Source organism: Leucoraja erinacea, chromosome 25, assembly GCF_028641065.1.
Source record: "Leucoraja erinacea ecotype New England chromosome 25, Leri_hhj_1, whole genome shotgun sequence".
In the NCBI taxonomy this organism is placed as follows: Eukaryota; Metazoa; Chordata; class Chondrichthyes; order Rajiformes; family Rajidae; genus Leucoraja; species Leucoraja erinaceus.
In genome coordinates, this window is record NC_073401.1 from 24,597,977 (window position 1) to 24,620,505 (window position 22,529).

The 22,529-nt window shown below is 44.0% G+C and overlaps 3 protein-coding genes across 3 annotated transcripts in view; 2 read left to right on the plus strand and 1 right to left on the minus strand.

Moving 5' to 3' along the window:
- The first annotated feature begins 286 nt into the window (after window positions 1-286).
- triap1 (TP53 regulated inhibitor of apoptosis 1) lies at window positions 287-4,730 on the plus strand. The gene is made up of 2 exons (XM_055655252.1): window positions 287-481; window positions 3,591-4,730. The coding sequence occupies exons 1-2, from the start codon at window positions 335-337 to the stop codon at window positions 3,681-3,683; spliced, it is 240 nt and encodes a 79-aa protein (XP_055511227.1). The 5' UTR covers window positions 287-334; the 3' UTR covers window positions 3,684-4,730.
- A 2,781-nt stretch (window positions 4,731-7,511) lies between these two features.
- Window positions 7,512-17,185, plus strand: gatc (glutamyl-tRNA amidotransferase subunit C). The gene is made up of 5 exons (XM_055655251.1): window positions 7,512-7,808; window positions 9,850-9,900; window positions 11,943-12,103; window positions 13,838-13,941; window positions 15,553-17,185. The coding sequence occupies exons 1-5, from the start codon at window positions 7,668-7,670 to the stop codon at window positions 15,609-15,611; spliced, it is 516 nt and encodes a 171-aa protein (XP_055511226.1). The 5' UTR covers window positions 7,512-7,667; the 3' UTR covers window positions 15,612-17,185.
- Window positions 17,186-17,345: 160 nt separating this feature from the next.
- LOC129709125 (serine/arginine-rich splicing factor 1B-like) overlaps window positions 17,346-22,529 on the minus strand; it is a 23,162-nt gene continuing 17,978 nt past the window's right edge. Inside the window, exons 4-5 of the mRNA XM_055655249.1 lie at window positions 20,821-20,993; window positions 17,346-17,607 (exon numbers count right to left, since the gene is read on the minus strand). Coding sequence (XP_055511224.1) covers window positions 17,458-17,607; window positions 20,821-20,993 — 323 coding nt within the window. The 3' untranslated portion in view covers window positions 17,346-17,457. The remainder of the gene's footprint in view (window positions 17,608-20,820; window positions 20,994-22,529) is intronic.

Below are 22,529 nucleotides of genomic sequence, written 5' to 3' on the forward strand. Positions count from 1 at the left end.
GGGTCGCCGCTCGAGGTGTTGGAGAGCGGCCTCGCGGGGCGCTGCAGGAAGCGGGCGGTGCCGCAGGGAGGGACGCCTGGCCCAACTGCCAGCATCAAACATGGCGCGCCACACAGCATCAAATATGGCGCACAGGGCCCAACTGCCAGCATCAAACATGGCCCGCCCTGCATAAACCAGTCCGCCAGCATCAAACATGGCGCGCCACACACAAGCCCAACTGCCAGCATCAAACATGGCGTCCCCACCCCACCGCGGCCCGGAGCGTCGCCTGGCGATGACGCTATTGTGCAGCGCCCGGGGGAGGGGAGTGGGGGAGGGGAGCGGCACCGCCATGAACAGTGTGGGCAACGAGTGCCTGGAGCTGAAGCGCGTTTACGACCTCTGCTTCAACCGCTGGTTCGCAGAGAAGTTTCTGAAGGGAGAGCGCAGCCCGGATCCGTGCAGCGAGCTCTTCAAACTGTACCAGGAGTGCGTGAAGGTGAGGCCGGGAGACAGGGGATAGGGTTGGGAAGAGGGCTGGAGGGGAGGGGAGAGTGGTTGGGGAAAAGGGGTAGTCTAGGGGTGGGGAGGGTACATGGGTGTGTGGGATGGAGAGGGGGAGTGGATAGAGAATGGAGGGGAAGGGGCAGAAGGGATGAGGAGTGGGGGGAGGGTAGGAGTAGGAGACAGGATCAGCAGGGGGTGGGGATAGGAGTGGGTAGACAGAAGGGATGAGGAGGGGGTGGGGATAGGAGTGGGGGGACAGAAGGGATGGGGATAGGGAGAGGGTGGGGTAATCCAACAGTTCAGATTCCCTGATGGCAATTTGTTGTGCAATTTTACCGAAGACAATTAGCCTATAGACCAGTGGTTCTTAACCTTTTCAGCCCCACAACCCCATCAGACATTCTTGGTCAGCACCAAAGATTCTAGAGGAGCACTGAAGAAGGGTTTTGGCCCGAAACTTTGCCTATTTCCTTCGCTCCATAGATGCTGCTGCACCCGCTGAGTTTCTCCAGGACTTTTGTCTACCTTCGATTTTCCAGCATCTGCAGTTCCTCCTTAAACGATTTATTATAACACGTCTGCCAATACTCAGTCAATGGGATGGCTGAAATTGCTTCGCAGCCATCAGGCGATCAAAATGAGGATGAATGTCCGACAGGCCACACCTCATGTCAGCGTCGATCACAAGCCTATTGCGTGCCTTTGTTTTCAGAGTAACCATGGTTGAGAATCCAGCCTCACAGCGATAGGTTGAGGGGGACTGGACCAATTGGGTCAGGGTCCTCTTCGAAAGGACAGGACAGTCGTTCACTTTCAGCCAAAACGTGGCGAGCTCTTGTTCCATGAAGTCACTCTTGAGCTGCGCATCTTCACGAATTTGGTAAATTCAACCTTCGCAGCCACGTCAGTATTGCTGATGGCATCATCTTCAACGGAAAAAAGGTCGGAAATCAGGGTCGGGGGAAGTAACGTTCGATGGCTCATAATTGCTAGAAGTGAGAGCGGTAATCGTCTGCAGTCCGGTAGAAAAAGTCCTGGAAAGTTCGATGGCTTCAAAACTAATTCAGTGCTCCTCTAGAACCAAGAATGATGGGTTGAAAAGAACCACTGGTCTCCTGTCTTCGGAAAAATGGCATTCAGGGATCTGAACTGCATAGCATCCAGGAAGAGGCATCAGTCTGGCATCTCAGGGGAAATTGTCATCTCAGGGAAGATAGTCGTGTCACCGTCTTGGACTCTTCTCTGGTAACGGTGAATCTTCTTCCTGAACGCTGCCACTTTGTTTCGAGCCGTGTGTAGCATTGGGAGGTTTCCTTGAAGTGACAGGGTCAAGGAATTCACCTCGGCGAAGAAGTCAGCCAAGTAAGCAAACTTCATCACAAAACCTCATCAGTTCATCCTGCATCTTTTCATGAAGCTTCTCAGTACACCCTCTCTCCAAGAACAGCGTTATTTCCTATCAAAGTTGAATCACACGATTGAGAAATTTACCAAGCAAAAGCCAGCGCACCTCTGTGTGGAATATCAGTGAAATCGGTGCCCATTTCTTCACACATCGCTTTGAAGATTCTTGAGTTTGTTGAGCTCCCTCCAATGGGGTTGACAATCTTCACCACATCTGAAAACACTTCTCGAAGACCAGGAGCGAGAGTCTGCATCGCTAAAGCATGGCAACGTATCATGCAGTGGGTGAAGGAATCATGGGGAATGGCATCATTCACAAAGGCTTCGAAGCTGAATCTGCATCCGACCATGGAAGGTGCCCCATCGTACACACCCTGACAGGTCGTTTCCAGCCAAGCTCATGTTTGATGAGGAAGGCTTCCAGCATTCTGAACACATCTCCCCGAGTGGGAGTGGCCAATGGCTCTGAGAAAAGGTACTCCTTCTTGGCTTCTCCATCGAGGTAACTAACATAGACTCGCAGTTGGGAACATGAAGCAACATCTGTTGACTCGTCCAGCTGCAGTGAATACACTGGACTGCTCTTCACAGCGCTCGCTACTTGCAGCAGAATATCATTACTCATATCCGAGATTCGACTTTTGACTGTGTCATTCGAAAGGGAAATCTGCCTAAACTTGTTTGACTGCTGTTCCCCCAGCACCAACTACGCTGTTTCCAGAAGGCATGGCTTGATAACCTCTTCACCGATGGTGTGAGGTTTTATAGTCTGTATGATTTGATAAGCAATGCGGTATGAAGCCTCCAACGCTGCTTCATTTTGACGAAGCAGTGACCCGTCGAATCGATGCGGGAACCCTTGAGTGCGGCTTCTTTTCGTTTGAAATAGTCCACGCCCTTCCCCGCCAGGTCGCTGTGACAAAACTCCAAATGGATCTTCAGTTTGCTGGGCTTCATGCTCTCGTGGCTCAAAACCTTGGCACAGATAACACATTGCGACTGGACCACGGATTATAGAACAATGCTTGTGAAGCCAAACTTGAGACATGCTTCACTATGCATGCGCTTCTTGGCAGACATGGTTCACAACACACACAGTTTTTTGTGCGTATACGTAATCACATATCTGAACAAAATACTGCATGTGGTATGTACCTTTGATAGGTTCCTAAAAATGGGCTCAACAAATTGGTTATTTATGACCCCTTCATGACCCCCAGAAAACCACCAAACGACCCCCATGGGGGGGTCACGACCCACAGGTTAAGAACCACTGCTTTCGAGTGTGGGAAAAAACTCACGCGGTCACGGTGAGAACGGACAAACTGCGTACAGCCAAGCACCCATGGTCAGGATCAAACCCAGGTCTCTGGTGCTGTAAGCATAGATCCTATAGGCTGTAAGGCAGCAACTCTACCGCTGCGCCACCGTGCCGCCCAATGCTGGAGGATAGTTGGTGTTATTCCTTCATTGACAAAGGGCAGCAGGGATAAGTCATGCAATTAAAGGCCAGTGAGTCCTATGTCAGTCGTAGGGAAATTATTGGGGAAAATCCTATCTATTTATGTACAGTTGGAAAGGCCGGTACTAATCAGGGATAGCCAGCATGGTTTTGTGGTGGGAGAAACCCTCTTACTAATTTACGGGTACATTAACCATGGGTTAAAAGGTTTAAGAAGTTTTTATTTTAATCGCAGAAAGCCATCAAAGAAAAGGAAATCCCGATTGAAGGGCTGGAGTTCATGGGCGCCAGGAGAGAAAAGCCTCATGGAAGTGCCGGATCATCATGATGTGACGAGGACACTGGACTCCCGCCTCCATTATTCCTTCTCTGAACTTAAAAATCCATTTGTACAGCCTGATATCACAGGAGATGCAGGAGGCAGGATTTGATCCAATGCTGTTAGGCTCTAATTATTGTTTGATTATTAATTTTCTGGAATAGCAGTTGCGAATCACTTACAAAGAGATCATGACTTGAAGTTGGTGAATTTGCAATCCCCTTGTACAGTTTTTTCTAACATTGAAGTGATATATATCTTTAACGGTTCATGTGAAACTCAGATGCTGAAAATAAGAATCTGCTATGGTAATGTGTAGATTTCTGCATTGAGCTCCAACTAACTACATCATGTATAAGAGTTTTTTTTTTGTAACACAAAGTTTTAATATATTCCCTTAAATCTTTTTTAGCTGTCTTGCCTCAATTTTACAGGCTTCACTGCACAAACCGTTGTTGTTATGTAGTGGGGGCTGACCCATTATCGTGTCTGAAATTTCACCTTGCCTTGTACTCCAGAGATGCCACCTGACCTGCTGAGTTACTTTAGACTTCAGAGATACATCGCGGAAACAGGCCCTTCGGCCCAACGAGTCCGCGCCGTGCACCGATCTCCGCACACTACCACTATCCTACACACCAGGGACAATTCACAATTTTACCAAAACCAATTAACCTACAAACCTGTAATCTTTGGAACGTGCGAGGAAACGGGAGATACCGGAGAAAACCCATGCAGTCGCATGTGACAATAAAGAACCAATAAAGAACAGGCTTATGGAGCTTGCAACAAAAACCACACACCCAAAAAGACATGGAGATCAAGTAGATCGTAAAACTACCAACTCCAAACCTCCCTTATACTTGCATAAATAATCCTTCCTCATAAATGAATACATCGTAGTGTTCCCTACCTGACAGCACTGGGACTATTTTCACCAGAAGGACTGCAGCTGTTTCTCAAAATGGCCACTGTGACTTTCTCAACTGCAATTAGGATTTGGGGGGGATAAAACACGGGTCTTGTCATCCTGTGTATAAAGAATGCATACAATCCCATCCACTTTTGTAGATTAATAATTCCTTGATTTTCAAATGTTTGATTTATGAATTTTCATCCGAAAGCTATTGATCCTTTTGGTTTAGATTCATGAAGTTATTAACAGCCGTACCAAACAACGGGCTGCTCTTTCCACGTATGGATACGTTCCACCAGCATGTATCACGATCAGCCGTTACAATTTATGAAATTCTGCTTCATCAGACATTTTCCAGCAATGGATTCCTTTCATAAATTGAACCTAGGGAAATGAGTATTAAAAGCATTTTGAAAATTGGAATTGGATTTAGTTTGTGAAAATCTTTACTTGTTACAATTTGCATGTGCGTCCAGTCCCACACTCAAAGTGCTTGACTGAGTGTAGAAACAAAGAACTGCAGATGCTGTTGTGAACCAAAGATAGACACAAAGTGCTGGAGTAACTCAGTGGGTCAGGCAGCTTCTCTGGAAAAGTATCCCGACCCAGTGTGAAGAAAGCTCCTGACCCAAAATGTCACCCATCCTTCCAGCCTGCAGAATGGTACCGATCTGAAATGTCACCCATCCTTTTTCTCCAGAGATGCTGCCTGACCTGCTGAGTTACTCCAGCACCTTGTGTCTATCTGTGCCTGACACTGGCCGTATTTCCTCACAAATCACTCAATTGTTCACTCAACTGACTAGGAGCAACAAACGGCAATGCTCCCAGTGACTGACAAGAATGACTAAGGCCAAAAATATTCAAATATTTTAGTAATGTCATCAAAAATAGGTGAATCGTCCGTTTATCTGCAAAGTTCTTTCAGGTTAGTTTTAACTTTTTCCCGGATTTATCGCCGGCTGCTTTAAAAACATATTTGACAATTTTCGGTCGGATTTTCAAGTGTCCATTCTAAGATAGTCTTGGCCAGATCAGTACGTCTGTGCATGGCAATGGGAACACAGAATGCAATTTACCCAGGTCTACGGGAAGATTGATTGGCATATTTATTAAAGTCTATGATTAGAATCTCTAGAATTATTGATCGGAACTCAGATTTGTGGAGTTATTATTCAGAGCATAATACAGCACAGAAACAGTCCCTTCGGTCCAATTCGTCCATGCTAGTCCCATTTGCCCCCTAATACTTCTAAGTTGTTCCTGTTCATGTCCAAATCTTTTTAATGCTGTTACTGTACCTACCTCAACCAGTTTCTCTGGCAGTTCATTCCCTCTGTGTGAAGTTGCCCCTAGGTTTCTTTTAAAATTTCTCCTCTCACCTTAAACCGACACCCTCTCATTTCTGATTCCTTTCCCTGAGAAAAAGACTGCATGCATAAACCATATCTATGCCCCTGATCTTAATCACCTTTATACCGCTCCTCAGACTCTTCCACTTCAAGGAATAAAGTTGTAGCCTGTCCAAACCCTCCCTATATCGCAAGCTCTCAAATCCGGGTAACATTCTCCTAAATCCTCTTTGGACTCTTTCCAGTTTAATGACCTCTTTCCTACAGCAGGGTAACTAAAACTATATACAATACTCCAAGTGTGCCAACATCTTGTACAACTGCAATATAATGTCCTAATTCCTATACTCAATGCCCTGACTGGTGAAGGCCAGTGTGCCAAATGCCTTCACCGCCACTTGATTGATTGACTGATCGAATTATACTTTATTAACACGTGTGGCAAGTCACAGAAAAATTCCACAACCTTTTACAGCTTGTTCCACGTATCCACCAGCCTTTGTGTGAAAACTTTACTTTTAAATCTTTTTCCTCACCTTACCTATGCCCCAACGTGATCCTATAAACCTCTATTAATTCACCCTATCAGTCCACTGCACCACAGGGATAAAAGCACCAATTCTTATGTCAAGTCCTGCAAACCCAGCAGCATCCTGTGAATGCTTTCTGAACCCTTTCCATCTCATTGACATCCTTCCTACAGCTTGGAGACCAGAACTGCATGAATACATTCTCCACGTGTAGTCTCACCAACATCACATACAGTTGTAACGTGATAACACGTTTGTATTCACAGCCATGACCAATGAAGGCGCTGCCACTTTCAGTGAACTATTTGTACCCCAGGGCCCTGCCATTTATTGCGTAGCTTAGGTATGGGTCTGCTCTGCTAGGATCTGTGGGGTTATTGATCCATTCTGCTGATTATAGATTAGGGTCTGAGGTTATTGATCTAGTCTGGTAGTTGTAGGTTAGGGGCTGTGGGATTATTGATTCCTATCTATTGGTTATAGAGTAGGGTCTGAGTGGATACTGATCTGGTGGTAGTTATAGATTAGGGTCAGAAGGGTTATTGATCCACAGCTGGTTATAGATTAGGGTCTGAGGTTGTTATTGATCCGGCCTGGTTTAAGAAACAGACAGGTACATGGATATGGACCAAGCACAGGCAGGTGGGACTAGTGCAGCTGGAACATGTGGGCAACGGGTCTGTTTCCACACTGAATCACTCTGTGACTCTATGGTAGTTGCAGATTAGGGTCAGTGGGATTATTGATCTGAGTCTTTTATTATAGATTAGGTTATAGATTAGGGTCTGAGTCTAAATTAGGTCTGCAGAGTTATTGATCCAGTCTTTTGGCTGTAGGTAAAAGTCTCTGGGGTTACTGATCCAGTCAGATGATTATAAGTGAAGGCAGGTGGGATTATTGATCCAGTTTGCTGGTGTGGTTTGTGGGATTATTGGACAAATCTGTTGATAATAGGTTAAAATCTGCGGGATTATTAACCCAGAGCACTGGCTAGAGACTAGAGTATGTGGGGGTTATTTGATGCAGTCTGGTGGTCACTGAGTAACTGGAAACCGTCCCCGGGGCTGCGGGCTTTGAGCGGCGGAGGCCCCGGGTTCAGCGCGGTCCCTCCCCGGGGGCGGTGCCGATCTCCGGGCCTGCCCTCCCACCCTCTCTCGGTGCCGGAGCCCGGGCCTGTCCTCTCTGGGAGCCGGGGATGTGGGCCCTCGGCCGCTCGGTGCCGCCCTCGGCCTGGTTCAGGCCTCTCGGAGCGGCGAGTCGCCGGGCCGCTGTTGGAGCGCGGTCGCCGGGCAGCGAGGAGGCGGAGAGGTCGGTGTCTGGACGGAGGCGGAGTAAGGTAGAGATGGGGCCGTCACACACACCCAAATATAACATCTTTACACACACACACCTCCTCTCCCGGACTCGGGGGTCACTTTGGTGTCACCTCCATGGGCCGCCTCCAGGGTCTGGTGAGACCAGTGTGGGACCACTGACCCCGCTACTGGCTAATTTATCTGGTCATGCATGGCTTCAATCAATGGCAACTGGGTTTCCAATACCACCACAAATACCCCTTTGCCACTTTGAACGGGGATGGGCCTGAGAAACCCAGGAGTCCACAAGGATGTTGACATTCTCTAAAGAGGCTTTGAGTACACCCTTGAATCATTCTTTTGGCTAGTGATCTCTTCCCATTGATAGAGCTCATAGTAGAAGAACTGCTTTGTGCTTCAGACATTGGGTACGTTCAATATATCCAACACAATCAAAACTGGCTGAGTTATGTAAGTCTGAATGCTGTATAAATTTGGGAGAGATTCTGATATCGGTTAGCTTATCCTGCCAGTAGATTTGGAAAATATTGCGGGGAAAGCATTGGTGTAGCCTTGCCAGTGTTTTGAGGTGCCTACTATTGATTACCCTTTTCAGAAGAATATGGAAGAGATCATGTAGTACATCATGAGGCCTGTTCTAGCTTTGGCTTCTTGGTCTTCAAATACTTTTTTCCGCCGTTGGCAAAGTCTGAGCTGGAGCAATGAAGTTGAGAGGGGCAAAGTTTAAAGGAAATGTGCCGGACAAGTTTTTTTACAGAGAATGGCGAGTGCTTGGAACATGCTGCCAGAGTTGGTGGTGGAGCTAGATATGACAGTAGCATTTAAGAGACTTATGGATGGATACATGGATATACGGAAAATGTGGGATATGGATTGTATGCAAGCAGATCGTCAAAGCCATTTCTCTCAGATGGTTTGGTGAATGAGCCATCAATGTCTTTCGAACTTGACCTCTGGAGATGCGCTGACACATGTCTTCAGTATGCTACAGTGAACGTTACTGGGGCTGAGACAAACGTGGTTGTAGACTGGAGGCAACGTAGGTTGAACATTCACTCAATGGTCCTGCAGACGGGTTCCTGTCCAGCAAGATGCTTTGTGGAGGTGAAATGGAGCATTGTGGCTGGGACGATTGGGAATGCACTGGGATAATTACACAGCCTCACTTGAGGCCAGTCTGCACTGAGATTGGATCTCACAAGAAACTGCAGATGCTGCAAAACACAAATGCTGGAGGAACTTGGCAGGTCGTTCCCTCCACAGATGTTATCTAACCTGCTGAGTTACTCCAGCACTTTGTGTTTTACTCAAGGTGCCAGCATCTGCATTGCCTTGTGTCTCTCTAGTCTTAGTGTCCAAGGTTTGTCTTGTCGTTTTCTCAACTGTTCCTGGAACACTGTGTTGCACCTCATCCAATCCACAAAATACTCAATAGCAGGATTGAAAATGCACTTGTGGGCCCATTTCATTAACTCCATTGGTGTTTCATGTAAATGTAATAAAAATTAACTGCAGATGTTGGTTTATACCAAAAGATAGACACAAAATGCTGGAGTAACTCCACGGGTTTGAAGAAAATGGATGGGTGACGTTTCAAGTCGGGACCCTTCTTCAGATTGATTGTAGGGGAAGGAACTGGAAGCAAGAAAAAACTTGCTGGAATAACTCAGCGGGACGGGCATCATCTCTGGAGAGAAGGAATGGGTGATGTTTCGGGTCGAGACCCTTCTTCACCCATTCCTTCTCTCCAGAGATGCTGCCTGTCCCGCGGAGTTACTCCAGTATTTTGTGTCTTTCGATTTAAACCAGTATCTGCAGTTCCTTCCTACACGGTATGAATAATGATTTCTCTAATTTCAATTAACCATTGTATTCCCTCTCTCCGTCTCCCCCCAACCCTGGTCTTCCTGCTTGTTTCACTTTTTGTATCCCTATATCACCTCCTCCAAAGCCAACAGTGGACCATTGTGGGCTCCTTGGTCATCGATGCCAGCTCTGATCTGTTCTGTACCTTTGCAACTGATGTTCTGCTATTTAGATCTGTACTCTTAATCATTGCAGGTGCCCCAGAGTCCAACCTGGAAGCCCGTTGAATACAGCCAGTCTCCAGAGGTAAGCAAACAACTGAATTGACCAGTTGGATTTGACAATAACTGACACCTCTTAGTCTTGGCTCAGCTGCAGAATAGGCAGCTCTGTGCAGCGGAGGGCAGGAATTTCAAGGGGTAGAACCCATTGCTGCATTTCTGTGGCAGGGACAGGATTGCTACCATCAGGTCCTTGTTGATGAGGATGGAACTGAATCCATTGTTGATCCCACAGTGGCGCAGCTGGTGGAGCTGCTGCCTCACAGCGCCAGAGATCCAGGCTCGCTCCTGACCTGGTTTGCTGTCCCAAAGACGTGCAAGTTTGTAGGCGAATTGGCCTCTGTAAATTGCCCCAAGAGGATGAGAAATTGGGATAGCATAGAACTAATGTGAACGGCTGATGGTCAGCGTGGACAAGCCGGGCCGTGCAGTATTTCTAAACTAAGCTAAATCACTGCCTTGTATACGGTCTCCACTGTCAACCTGTTGATGTTGCCTGTCCAGACCAGCACATGAAGGCCACTTGCACAGGAGGGGATGGAAGACACCTGACGATTGAACCAGTTGCTGCTGCATTCAGTAACTTTCACAGCAGCAGTACATATGTACACTAATGGCGAAAGGGTTGCATGGACATGGCGGGCTGAAGGGCCTGTTTCTGTGCTGTACGAGTTTGGGACCAGGCACACTCTACCTGCACTGTGCCACCTCAATACATACCAATGATCAAATAGGGTCAGTTCTCTCCTCATAGGCTCCAAATCCACACTCAGCAAAATCAATAACCCCACTCTCACCATCGACGGCACCACTGTCTCCCCATCTCCCCAGGCCCGCAACCTTGGCATGATCTTTGATTCCACCCTCTCCCTTGAGCCTCACATCCGCCATGTCATTAAAACCTCCTTCTTTCACCTCCGCAACATCGCCAAAATCAGACCCTCTCTCACACCTCCCGCTGCTAAAAGACTCATCCATGCCTTCATCTCCTCCCGACTGGACTACTGCAACTCACTTCTCCTTGGCATCAGCTCCACCTACATCAACCGACTCCAACTGGTCCAGAACGCAGCCGCCCGACTCATCACCCACAGCAAATCCTGGCATCACATCACTCCAGTCCTCAAACAACTTCACTGGCTTCCCATCTCCCACCGGATCACCTACAAAATCCTGGTCCTCACCTACAAAGCCCTCCACCATCTGGCCCCCCCATATCTCACTGACCTCCTCTCCCCCTACCAACCTTCACGGTCCCTCAGATCCACATCAGCCGGTCTCCTCTCCACCCACAAATCCAACCTCCGCAGTTTTGGGGACAGAGCCTTCTCCGGGGCAGCTCCCAGGCTCTGGAACTCCCTCCCCCAACTGATCCGCAATTCCGTGTCCCTCACCATCTTCCAGTCCTGCCTCAAGACCCATCTCTTTACCTCTGCCTACCCTTAGCCCCACGTCACCCTCCCTATTCATCTGTGCTTGAATTCCCTCATATTGTGTTTTGAATTGAATTCTGTCTTTGATTTGTGTACTAGTCATGTCTCTACTATTTATTTCATTCCGCTTACATGTTTTTCCTCTACTTGCTAAATTTTTGTAAGGTGTCCTTGAGACTCTTGAAAGGCGCCCATAAATAAAATGTATTATTATTATTATTATTAGTTCTCAATGCGCTACCAGGTTGGGAGTTGGATAGCTCAGTCAGTAGAGTATCAGATCTTTGGCACAGTAGAACTGCTTGCTGCCTCACAGACTCGTGTTCGATCCTGACCTCGGGTACTGCCAGTGTAGAGTTTGTACATTCTCCCTGTGACCGCGTGGGTTTCCTCCGGGCGCTTCGATTTCCTCACACATCCCCAAACTGCGGGTTTGTAGATTTAATTGGCCTTTGTAAATTGTCTCTCGTGTGCAGGGAGTGGATGCAAAAGTTTATCTAACATAGATCTAGTGTGAATGGGTGATTTATGGTTGCCATGAACTCAGTGGGCTGAAGGACATTTTTTCATGCCGTATCTTAAAAAAAATGTGATGTGCTAATGAGTTGTATATCTTTACATGAAAAATCTGCAGGTATCTATGGAGATGATTGACCATCTAGAACGCCTGGCACTTGTAGATTTTCAGAACCAGGAGGGTGTGCAAAGGCTGGCAAGTGCCATACAGTTTGCCAACCAGCTGCATGGTGTTGACACAGATGGTGTGGAGCCTATGGATTCAGTGCTGGAGGATCGGTAATTTAGTTAATTTCATTATTGTCCCACGTACCAAGGTAGAGTTAAAAGCTTTTTTTTGTTGTGTGCTATCCAGTCAGCGAAAAGACTCTTCATGATTACAATCAAGTTGTCCACAGCATACAGATACAGGATAAAGTGAATAACATAGACAGGCCAGACATCCCCAGGACGGAAATATCTAATACTAGAGGGCATAGCTTTAAGTTGAGAAAGGCAAAGTTTCAAGGAAATGTGCAGGACAGGTTTTTAACACTACACAGAGTGGTGAGTGCCTGGAACATGCTGGAACTGGTTGGTGGTGGAGCCAGATATGACATTAGAATTTATGAGACTTAAGGATGGACACATGAATATGCAGGGATATGGATTGTGTGCAGGCAGATAAGAATTGTTCGGCCTCATGTTTGTCACGGGCGTTGTGGGACGAAGGGCCTGTGCCAAGAAGGGTCTCGACACGAGACGTCACCCATTCCTTATCTCCAGAGATGCTGCCTGTCCTGAGTCACTCCAGCATTTTGTGTCTGTCTGTACTGTTCTATGTTCTAATCTTTTTAATGGTACGACTGTATGGCAAATCAAATTCCTCGTATGTTGCAAAACATACTTGGCTAATAAAGTTTGAATATAATTATGATCTGTGGAGAGAGAAACAGTTAATCTTTCATCTGTTGGACACTGACATTGTTATATCGTCATAGGGATTTAGATTAGGTTACCAATTTTAGAGGCCACCAATTTAGGAGGAACTTTTTCAGCGAGGATCGTGCATCTTTGAAATTCTCAACCCCAAAGAGCTGAGGAAATTGAGTCATGAAATGTATTCAAACAGATTTTTGGAGTATTGGGAAATGGAAGATAATGGGAAACCAGCAGATACAGGGAGCTAGAATCAGATCAGTCATGAAGCTAACGGTGGTGCAGGCTCAAGGACTGTGTAACTACTACCTACCACTACTGTAAAATCACTTTGTTACCTACTGGAGGATATTTTGCAATGGTCAATGTATACAGGTCTTCATAGAGATAACCCTACCCTGAAATGTCTCTACCTGAGCTGTCTTTTCTTGCTGTCTACTAATGATTTAATGCCCTCTGATCTTGACTTGCAGTCTAAGGGCAAATTGTTAATTATTCTTGAAATCATCAGTGGTTGCTTCACTACTGTCCCAACAGCTTCAGTACCTAAGACATTTGACTTTTTGTTCGTTCCTCCCACGGTACATTTTGTGGTTATGAATGCAACGTGTTAATGTACAAATGTAGGCATGTTAACGTTGGCAATACTTCCCAGTCAAAACCTAATTTATAAGGTCAACACATTGAGTATTTGTTAATGACCTTACTGTTCTTAACTTGCGGTATATGGAAGCTGAGCCAACATGAGGCAGCAGTGGTACAACTGCTGCTTTACAGCACCAGAGACTCGGGTTCGATTCTGACTACGGGTACTGTCTGTAGTTTGTAAAGTTCTCCTTGTGACATTTGTAGGTTTTCTCTGGTATCTCCAGTTTCCTGCCACACTCGACATACAGGTTTGTAGGTTAATTGGCTTGGTATAATTGTAAATTGTCCCGCGTGTGTGTAGGGTAGTGTTAATGCACAAGGATCACTGGTCGGCGCTGAGTGGGATGGCCAAAGGTTGGCTTTGTATCTCTAAACAAAAAAAAGAGCTACAAAGACAGGTACTAGATGTTATATTACAAAAACATTGCTCTATTTACACCCACACAGGCCTTTGTATTTGCGTGCAGATGAGGTTATGGATGGTTACTGTACCGAGGCGATCTTGAGCAATGCAAGGCACATTGAAGAGGAATACTTTGTGGCACCTCCAGGTAAACATTGCCATATTGGTACTACTTTGGTAGTCATCCTTACTGAACGTTTAGCTAGATTTTCAGCATGTTTCCTAATTATAAATTTGACGTTTAGCCCATATGCTCAATGATTAAAAATATTTACTACTGAATCGTACCTGTTGCAGGATTTAGTGTCATTGGCTACAGCTTCTGTTTGCTTTCTTAGATTCAAAAGATTTTGTAGAATATATACCAGACAAAATGTGATTCTGACTTTAAGTATTCACATATAGGTACCGGTACTTGGAAAAAATTAAGATATAGAAGTTGAGATGGGAGTCGTGGCTATTTTTACTTTCCTTCAACCCAAGATTATGCAACTTATAAGCGCAACATTTTTAAATTGTTTAAAAAGTTCAGAGGTTTCTAAATTCCGTTTTGTTTCTCCAGTTGTCACCCATTTTAACTAATATACTTGACATCTTCCTGATCTTATTTCCAAAGATAAATGGAAACACAAGCACTGCTTAATTATTTTTGATAACATCCACACTTGCAGTTTTGTTACCTGTAGCCTACATTTGACAAGGCACAGTTTGTGTAATCATCAGAGTATCCCCACTTCTAACCTGGTGATGGAAGATCTTGAAGTAGCTGATAATGCTTAGAGCTAGGATGTTGCTTGGAACGCACCTGTTATGAGAGACTGTACAACTTGGTTTTGTTTCCCCTGAGATGAGGGGGAAAATGATGAGATATAGAAAATAATGAGAGGTATTCATAGGATAGATTGTAGATTTGTTTTCCATTGTAGAGGGGTCTAAGATAAGCGATCAATGATTTAAGATGATTAAGATGCTTAGAGGAGAGTCAAGGAATAATTTTTCATCCAGAAAAGAAATTGCAAACTGGCACTCAGGCACTTGGTGATAGTACGGCACTACATTTAAGCATCTGGATGAACACATACATTTCCAAGTCACAGTAGGCTACAGACCAGATACTAATAAATGCGATTTGTAGGTTTGGCTACTAATGGTCAGCATGGAGATACTGGACCAAAGGGCCTGTATTCTGTGATTATTTCCATTGACAAACTAATGTTAATACAAGTTGATAATAAGAATTTGTCACCTTTTAACATGCAGGGATTTATCTGCAAGATTCACGGATTCTTAATATTGAAACCATGATAGGGTGTTGTAGAATAGCTGGGCTCAGGTGAGCAAAATTGCAATGTCATTGAGGTGGTCTAGTCTTTCATAGATTCACAAGAAATATGAATGCTATGAGCAGATCTCTGGTGTGGTTCTGTGCCATGAAGTCAAAATCAGTCAAGGATTGGCCATTGTCCATTTCTCCAGATTGGATTGTAACACTAAAATCAGAGCAGCTTGTTCATCAAGTGGAAAGCACATTTTTCATGGCTGAGATTTATCCCCATTCACAACAGGAAAGCCACAGGGCCCAAGGAACATAACTGAGCAGCTGATCAGTTTTTAAACGATTTAACAAGTATCCTTATCTGCTAAGTGCCTAGAAGTAGTGAAAATGAAATGTTGAGCATTAAATATTCAGACCACTTTTTTTCCACTGTCTAATAAGATTGCATTTTGCACAATATAACTTAACACGTTTTAATTTCAGGAAATATTCCACTTCCACGGAAAGAGGAGAGAGATGCTCTTCAACCTTCCAAATGGTAAACATGGACCGACTGCTTTTGAACAGATATTGAGATCACAGAATACACTGCGTCAGGGAGACCATATCTGATCCACTGAGGAACCAAGTCAACAACATTTTCAATTGAACTTTATATTGAAGGGCAATGCCATCATATATTAATCTATTCATGCATGTTTCTGGTGTCAACATTTTATTTTGTTAAATGCCACATAGGGTCAACTAAGACAAAAACAGAAAAGCATTGGCACCTTGAAAGCATTCTTGCCTGAGGCAGAAAGCTGTGGGTAGGAATCCAGAGCTGCATCTAGAACAGGGGTCTCCAAACTATGATCACATCCGGCCCGCAGAAAGCTCTTAACACATTCCGTGCGGCGGGCTATTTAGCACATTCTGTGGTAGCGCAGCTTTAGAGATACAGTGCGGAAACAGGCCGTTTGGCCCATTGAAGCGATGCCCGTACCCACTAGCACTATCCCACACACACTCGGGACAAATTCAATTAACCTGAAAACGTGGAGTGTGGGAGGAAACTAGAGCACCCGGAGAAAACCCGCGCAGGTACAAACTCCGTACAGACAGCACCCATAGTCAGGATGGAACCCGGGTCTCTAGCGCTGTGAAGCAGCAACTCCTCTACCTTTGCACCACCGGGCCACTGCTCCTGTGTTGCAAAGGCAAGTTGTGCGGGGTGGTAGTGTGGGATGGGGAGTGGAGCGAGGGGGCGGAGGGTGAACTAGTTGGCGACAGGGTTGGTGTGTAGCAGTCCGCTCTGGGCGCCACACTGCCCTGGACCGTTTGACAGGGTCTCTGTCAACGCGTGCTGGTGCGGCCAGGGTTATCCCCCCCCCCCCCCCCCCCCCCCCTCGCGCGCCAGCCTTGCGGAGATCGGTGGATCGGTAGCCGGCTGTGTGTGTATGTGCCCGATGGGTGAGCAATATGTGTGCGTGGGTCTTTGTTAATATGCCTGAGGGGTGATCACGGTGCATGTGTGTGAGAGGGATAGAGAGTGAGAGAGCCCGTCTGTCTGTGGGTCTATGTGTCTGTTTCGGTATGTGGGAGTTCACGTGTGCATTTCTACGTGTATGTGTGATATTTCTTTCTTTTTTCCTACGGCCTGCAAAAATGTGCCAAATATATGTGGCCCTCATACTGAAAAGTTTGGAGGCCCCCGATCTAGACTAACACTTGCATGATACTGAAGGACTATCACACTGCTAAACTAGCTAGTCTATTTTTGAGATCCAAAAAAGTAGTGTTCCAGGGTGAATTGAAAGATGCTGTGGCCCAGTTTTGATGAGTCATCCCCAGAACTGCAGATAAACTTCATTGAAAGTGTTATGAAGATGTTCAAGAACACTTGCAAGTCATAATTTAAAATCTCATCCAAAAGACAACATTGGTTTTTGCTAGCCCGCTCCTATCACTGAAATGCCAGTTTGGAGACTCGCATCAACTGGCCAGGGGGTGGTGCTACCATCTTCTAAACAGACAAGCATCAACACCATCTCCAATACCCTCCATAACGTGAATTCAGCTCATTCCGTGTTGAAATGAACTTTCAACATAATTAAAGTTAATTACTGTTAAGTTATTTTCAGTTTGTTTGGTATTGTTAATACTATATCTGAATAGCTGTGTTTGAGGATTAAAGGCTCAGAAATTAAACACACCAGTCCCTGGCTACTTTATTTATTTAATAAAAAAGGGAAGTGTGTTTAGTTAGCTGAAGCCAGAAAAGATTAAGTCAATGATAAAAAGGAAAAAAGTTTATTCAAAGCATCGCATGAAATATAGAACTGAAGATAAAACCTAACCGCCAGTGATGGAATGTGGATTAAAAAGAAATTTTTGACTACCAAGTCCTCATCTATATTGGGGTTTCGGTGAATATCGAGGAGAGCTTCTGCTTTGATAGGGAGAATAACGACCTCTGGAAATGGACCTTGACCTTGATCTTTCATAACTAGAACTTCTGGGCTTGTCAGCACGAACTCGAATATAAGCAGTTTCTCCCTGGAAAAGAAATGATGTGCATTAGAGTCAAGAGAAGATTCGGTTGGAAAATAATTAACAGCAGAATTCATAACCAGTGGTTCAACAATAAACAATTCTTTGGGCAGGAAGAATTTACTGCATCGTAGATAATCCTAAACTGTGCTATGGTTTATAGGAATGATGTTTTGACTGCAAGCCAAAAGGGGTAAACAGATTGGTTGTTTTAAGCTAGTTCCTACTACAAGCCACAGCCATCTCCGTAGCAGCAGTAAAACAGGATCTCAAAGGATCCAGATGGGCAAAAGATAGATATTGGAAGAGTTCTCGTTGTTGCACTATTTTGAGAATTTAGAAATGAGGCAAGCTATTGGGGCAGAATGGTTCTTAATCTGTTTCTGGGTATATGATTATTGCAAACATTTAATATCTGAAAAAATATGTTCGCAATAATTAGAGGAAAACTCGACCAGCTCCTATATTGTTTAACTGGGCAAGCAGAACAAAATGTGTCAGGTTTGATTCTCAGTCTACCTAAAGAGTGACAGCGGATTTAGAATCAGACTGTGTAATCCCCCGCCTCTGCCTTTTATCCAGTGGTCTTTGCTGCATTTGATTGAATGATAAGAATAATGCTTTGTCATATAAACATTTAGGATTCCGGCTACGGTCCACATACAAAAAAAACCCAACTAATTTTTTATTTTTTTTAAAAAGAGAAACAAAATTGGAAAGTGGGACGTGTAATAATTGTAAGAAAGGTCTAGATTGCAATTAGTGGAAAAGATGATACAATCTGGTGTTTCTAAACATTAAGTAAAACTTCGGCAAGGTGCTGCATAAGAGAGTATTAACAATTAAAAGGTCTGGATTGAGAACAACCAAAAGAAAATAGCATTAATAAATGGGCAATTTTCTGGTTATGAGGCTAATGGGGCAAAACCAAGATTTGTACTGTGGATCTAACTGCCCATAATCTTAAATAATTATTTGGATATGGGGATCTCATGTGTAATATGTCCAGGTTTGTTGCTGATACAAAGTTAGGTGGCTACGATAGGTTAATAGGCTGGTCAATTGTGCAGAAAAAACGCTTTGGTAGAAAAAAAGTCAGTATTCTTTTTAAAGAATAAGCAAGTCATTGATGGCCATAGGCACGAGTGACCTTATATTTAAATCAGTGAAAGTTACCATTCAGCTACCACAAGCAGGAAGGCAAATAGTACTTCATGGAAGAGGATTTCTAGAGCCTTCTTGTTCCAAATGTGATGACATCTCATTTGGAATATTATGTACAGGCTCTGTCTCCATATTTGAGGAAAGGCATAGTTTTGATATAAGGAATGCTGTAATCATTCACCACATTGATTCCTGGACTGGCCCATTACCCTGTCAGAGTTTAAGCAGACTGGGCTTATAATTTCTAGGGTTTAGAAGAATAAGAAATCATCTAATTGAAACCACACAAAATACACGGAAGCCCTAAAACCAGGGCTCAGTTTCAAAATGGGGGGGGGGGGGGGGGTCAATCACAACAGAGATATAAATAAATTTATTCGCCCAGAAGGCAGGAAATCATCAAAATTCTCTAACCTAGGATAGTAGAATATTGAATACAAAGAGCAATATATTTCCGTATATTGGGGTTAATGCAGGAATGTGTAGCATGATCTTTAGATGGGGGAGTAAGCACGAGAAGCTGTATGGTCAGCACTTTAAATAATAAATCCACAATCACCAGATCTGCTTTGGGTGACCCAGCACGCTTGCTTTTCTCTAGCAACATCCTGGAAGATTGGGATAACGCCAAGCTTTTTTCCCATTTTCTCATTGACCCACTGTGTCCTAAGCCTCTTGAATCCCGTGTCTCTCTGATGTCTCCAGCCTCATCTCAAACATAGTCTTAAAACTTCCATGTATCTCTGCTTCCCCAAAATCAAATGGTTTTGTCACAAACAGATTTTGATTGAACGTTCATTGGTTCTTCCCCCATCCCCATGAAAAATTTCATTAATGGACATATCAACTACCCAACCCAATCAAAATCTTATATTAGCACCTTCAGTTTCTCTTTAATATCCAGCTTCTGGAACCCTTTGCCAGTTTAGATAGATGGATTATGTGCAGGTAGAGGAAATTGGCTTAACTTGACATTAAAAGCCAAATATCTATTTCCACACAGTAGTGTTCCAAGTTTTGTTCCATTACTGGCTACTTCAACTTCAAAACATCTCATCTGCATCACTATCCTTGAGATCTCCCAAAATTTCCACAGCATCTCCTGCTCTTATCTACAGCACCATCCTCGGACAAGAGACTAATTTCCCTTTAATATCCAATTACACACAACTGCAATACTACTTTTGCATTGTCAATTTGCTCGCCTGATGTGTAGTCATGGATGAAAACAGGTTTTTCTGGTTTAATATCACTCAGATGGAAGCCATCACTTTTAGCTTTCACCACTGATGCTGCTCTCTCATTAAATTGATATTATATGGCACATCTAGATGCGGTATACCCAGTCTCAAAAGCTCCTAAAATACTTGGTTTCTCATGCAAACTCAATAAACAATATTTTAAGAGAATCAATGTTGAATGTCTCTGTACTTTTCCAGACTACATTGATAATGTTCCCATTGCTGACCCTTAAGGTCCATAGCTAATATAGTGCTTCATTCAAAACAAATATTGGTCAAATTAGACCATAATGGTGTTTTACAAACAAAATAAGTCTCCTATTGTAATCTTAGCATTCATCCATATTTGGGTTTGAAAAGCCAACAATAAAACTTGTCCCTGCTGGCTCGACTATCCATTGCCAAATCAGAAGCAATGACGCAATTTGATTTCTAATTGCAATTTTCAATAATACAAAGCCATGCTATCTGTACATGCGTCAAGAAATGCGAGTTGAAAACTAATAATTTGTTTTTGTTAATTTACATTTCCGTGAGTGAATTTTATTCTATACCCCCCCCCCCCCCCCCCAACTTTGGGTGGTGATTTTGTGAGTTCTATAAGGGTAAATTTCCGTAATCCAACAAGCGAAACATGGGTGGCACTTAAATCAATGAAGATCATGGATCAAATCTCATTCATTAGGATCTGTTGGACCCAAGATTCATACTGGTTGCTATACTTATCAGCAGAGTTGTCAGGAAGCAGCATCGTTATAACAAGTTAACGTGGTAAACATTTCTAAAGCACACTTGAACTTCAATACAAACTAACCTCATGTGAGCGAAATTTTGTGTCGTCGAGCTTCCTTACTGCATAATCCATGTCCTCTTTGCGGAGGAATTCCACCACTCCGGCACCTTCCCCCAAAACATCTGCATAGCAAACATCACCAGCTTCTCGCATGTGATCCTTCAAATCCTGCCAGCTGCCAGAGGGAGGTAGCCCTACACACGGATAAAATACGCGTTAACCGTAAGAAGTGGATTGAGATGTAAAGAATGTGCAAGCATCAATGGTGTTTACCTCAGAACACTGCAAAAATGGAGAAATAACAAAAGAGAAACGAGCGAATACACAAATATACCACTTCCAGAACATGATTTTTACAAGGAAAAAAAAAAAGAATAAGTACATTTAGTTATTCATAAATTCTCCTGGCATCCGACTTTGTCATAAACCAGCATTAATGTGCTGTCATTTGCACGTCAGGTTGGTAGTGAACGCTGAAGCAACAAATCTAACCACATTTTAAGAGCTAGTTAAGGACGGGGTTTGATGAAATATCCATATCTTCACCCACAAAAAGTATATTTGAAATATGTAGGGCAAGTTCTGAGACCTGTTGAATGTAGAATTAATAGCTGTCCAAGTACCTGAATTTTGTATTGTGTTCCAGGGTAGTGAAGATGCCTGATCTGATTTCAGCTGCTCTCAGTTTCCCACCCAGAACTTGCGATTCAATTCCATGATCGTATCTTTTTAAAGCTTTCAGCTCATTCCACAAGAGAAAGAGACCCAAGTACACAATGGGCTAAGTTCAGTACGTATTGGTTACAGGCCAGTAAAATATTAAATCAATATGGAGAAGGAAATTCTGTGTCCAGCATTATCGAAATATCAATCCAGAAAGAATGTGCTTTATTTCAACATTCTCAAAACGAATGGGCCTCATATCCTTGTTCTCTCCATGAGGTCTGAAGCATCGGTCCAGGAATATCAATTATCAGAATTAAAATAAATTCTGGAAATAAGGGGGAGAAATAACAACCCAAAAGGGGATCAGTCAGCATGGTTGAAAAGGATTGTTTGGCTTTTTCTCTTCGATCCATTATTATCCATGATTTTTGATTTTCTCCAAGTAATTAGTCCCGCCTTGAGGTGAATAGTTTTGAAATATTAACCGGCTTTTTTCATGTGTTTTTACAATTGAGAATTGTAAGAATCCTAGAGGGGAGAAAATTATCAGGATTTCCAGTCAAGTGATTCACACAGTAAAATGTTGGATGTGGATATTGGACAAGGATGGGATTATACTTAGTCACCATGGCCTTCAAACAGGTGGCTGGCCGAGCTCATCTCAAAATGAATGGCTGTTCTGGTGAGACACTAGAGGACTCCTGTGGTATCACGGTTTTGCAAGTAATCAAAGGCTGCTGGGTGGTACAGAGAGCTGGCAAAGAATAATGGAAGAGATTTAAAAAGGAAAATTTCCATTAAAATATTTTAAAATCAGACATATTAGGCCAGTGCATGATTTTAAACTAAACCTACTGTGGTGGCGCACTTTGAGAATTCCAAGGGAAGGCAGAAAGACTGCACTTGCTACGCAGTGCATTCGGTCGCAGAATAAGGACATGTAAATTTCCACATGAAGCTGCTTGTGCCAATGATCTTCATCCTTTTACATATGAAGCTGCTTGATACCAGCAGTGTCCAAATCTTATTTCATGATGCACATACAAATCCTTGGAGTCCAAAGC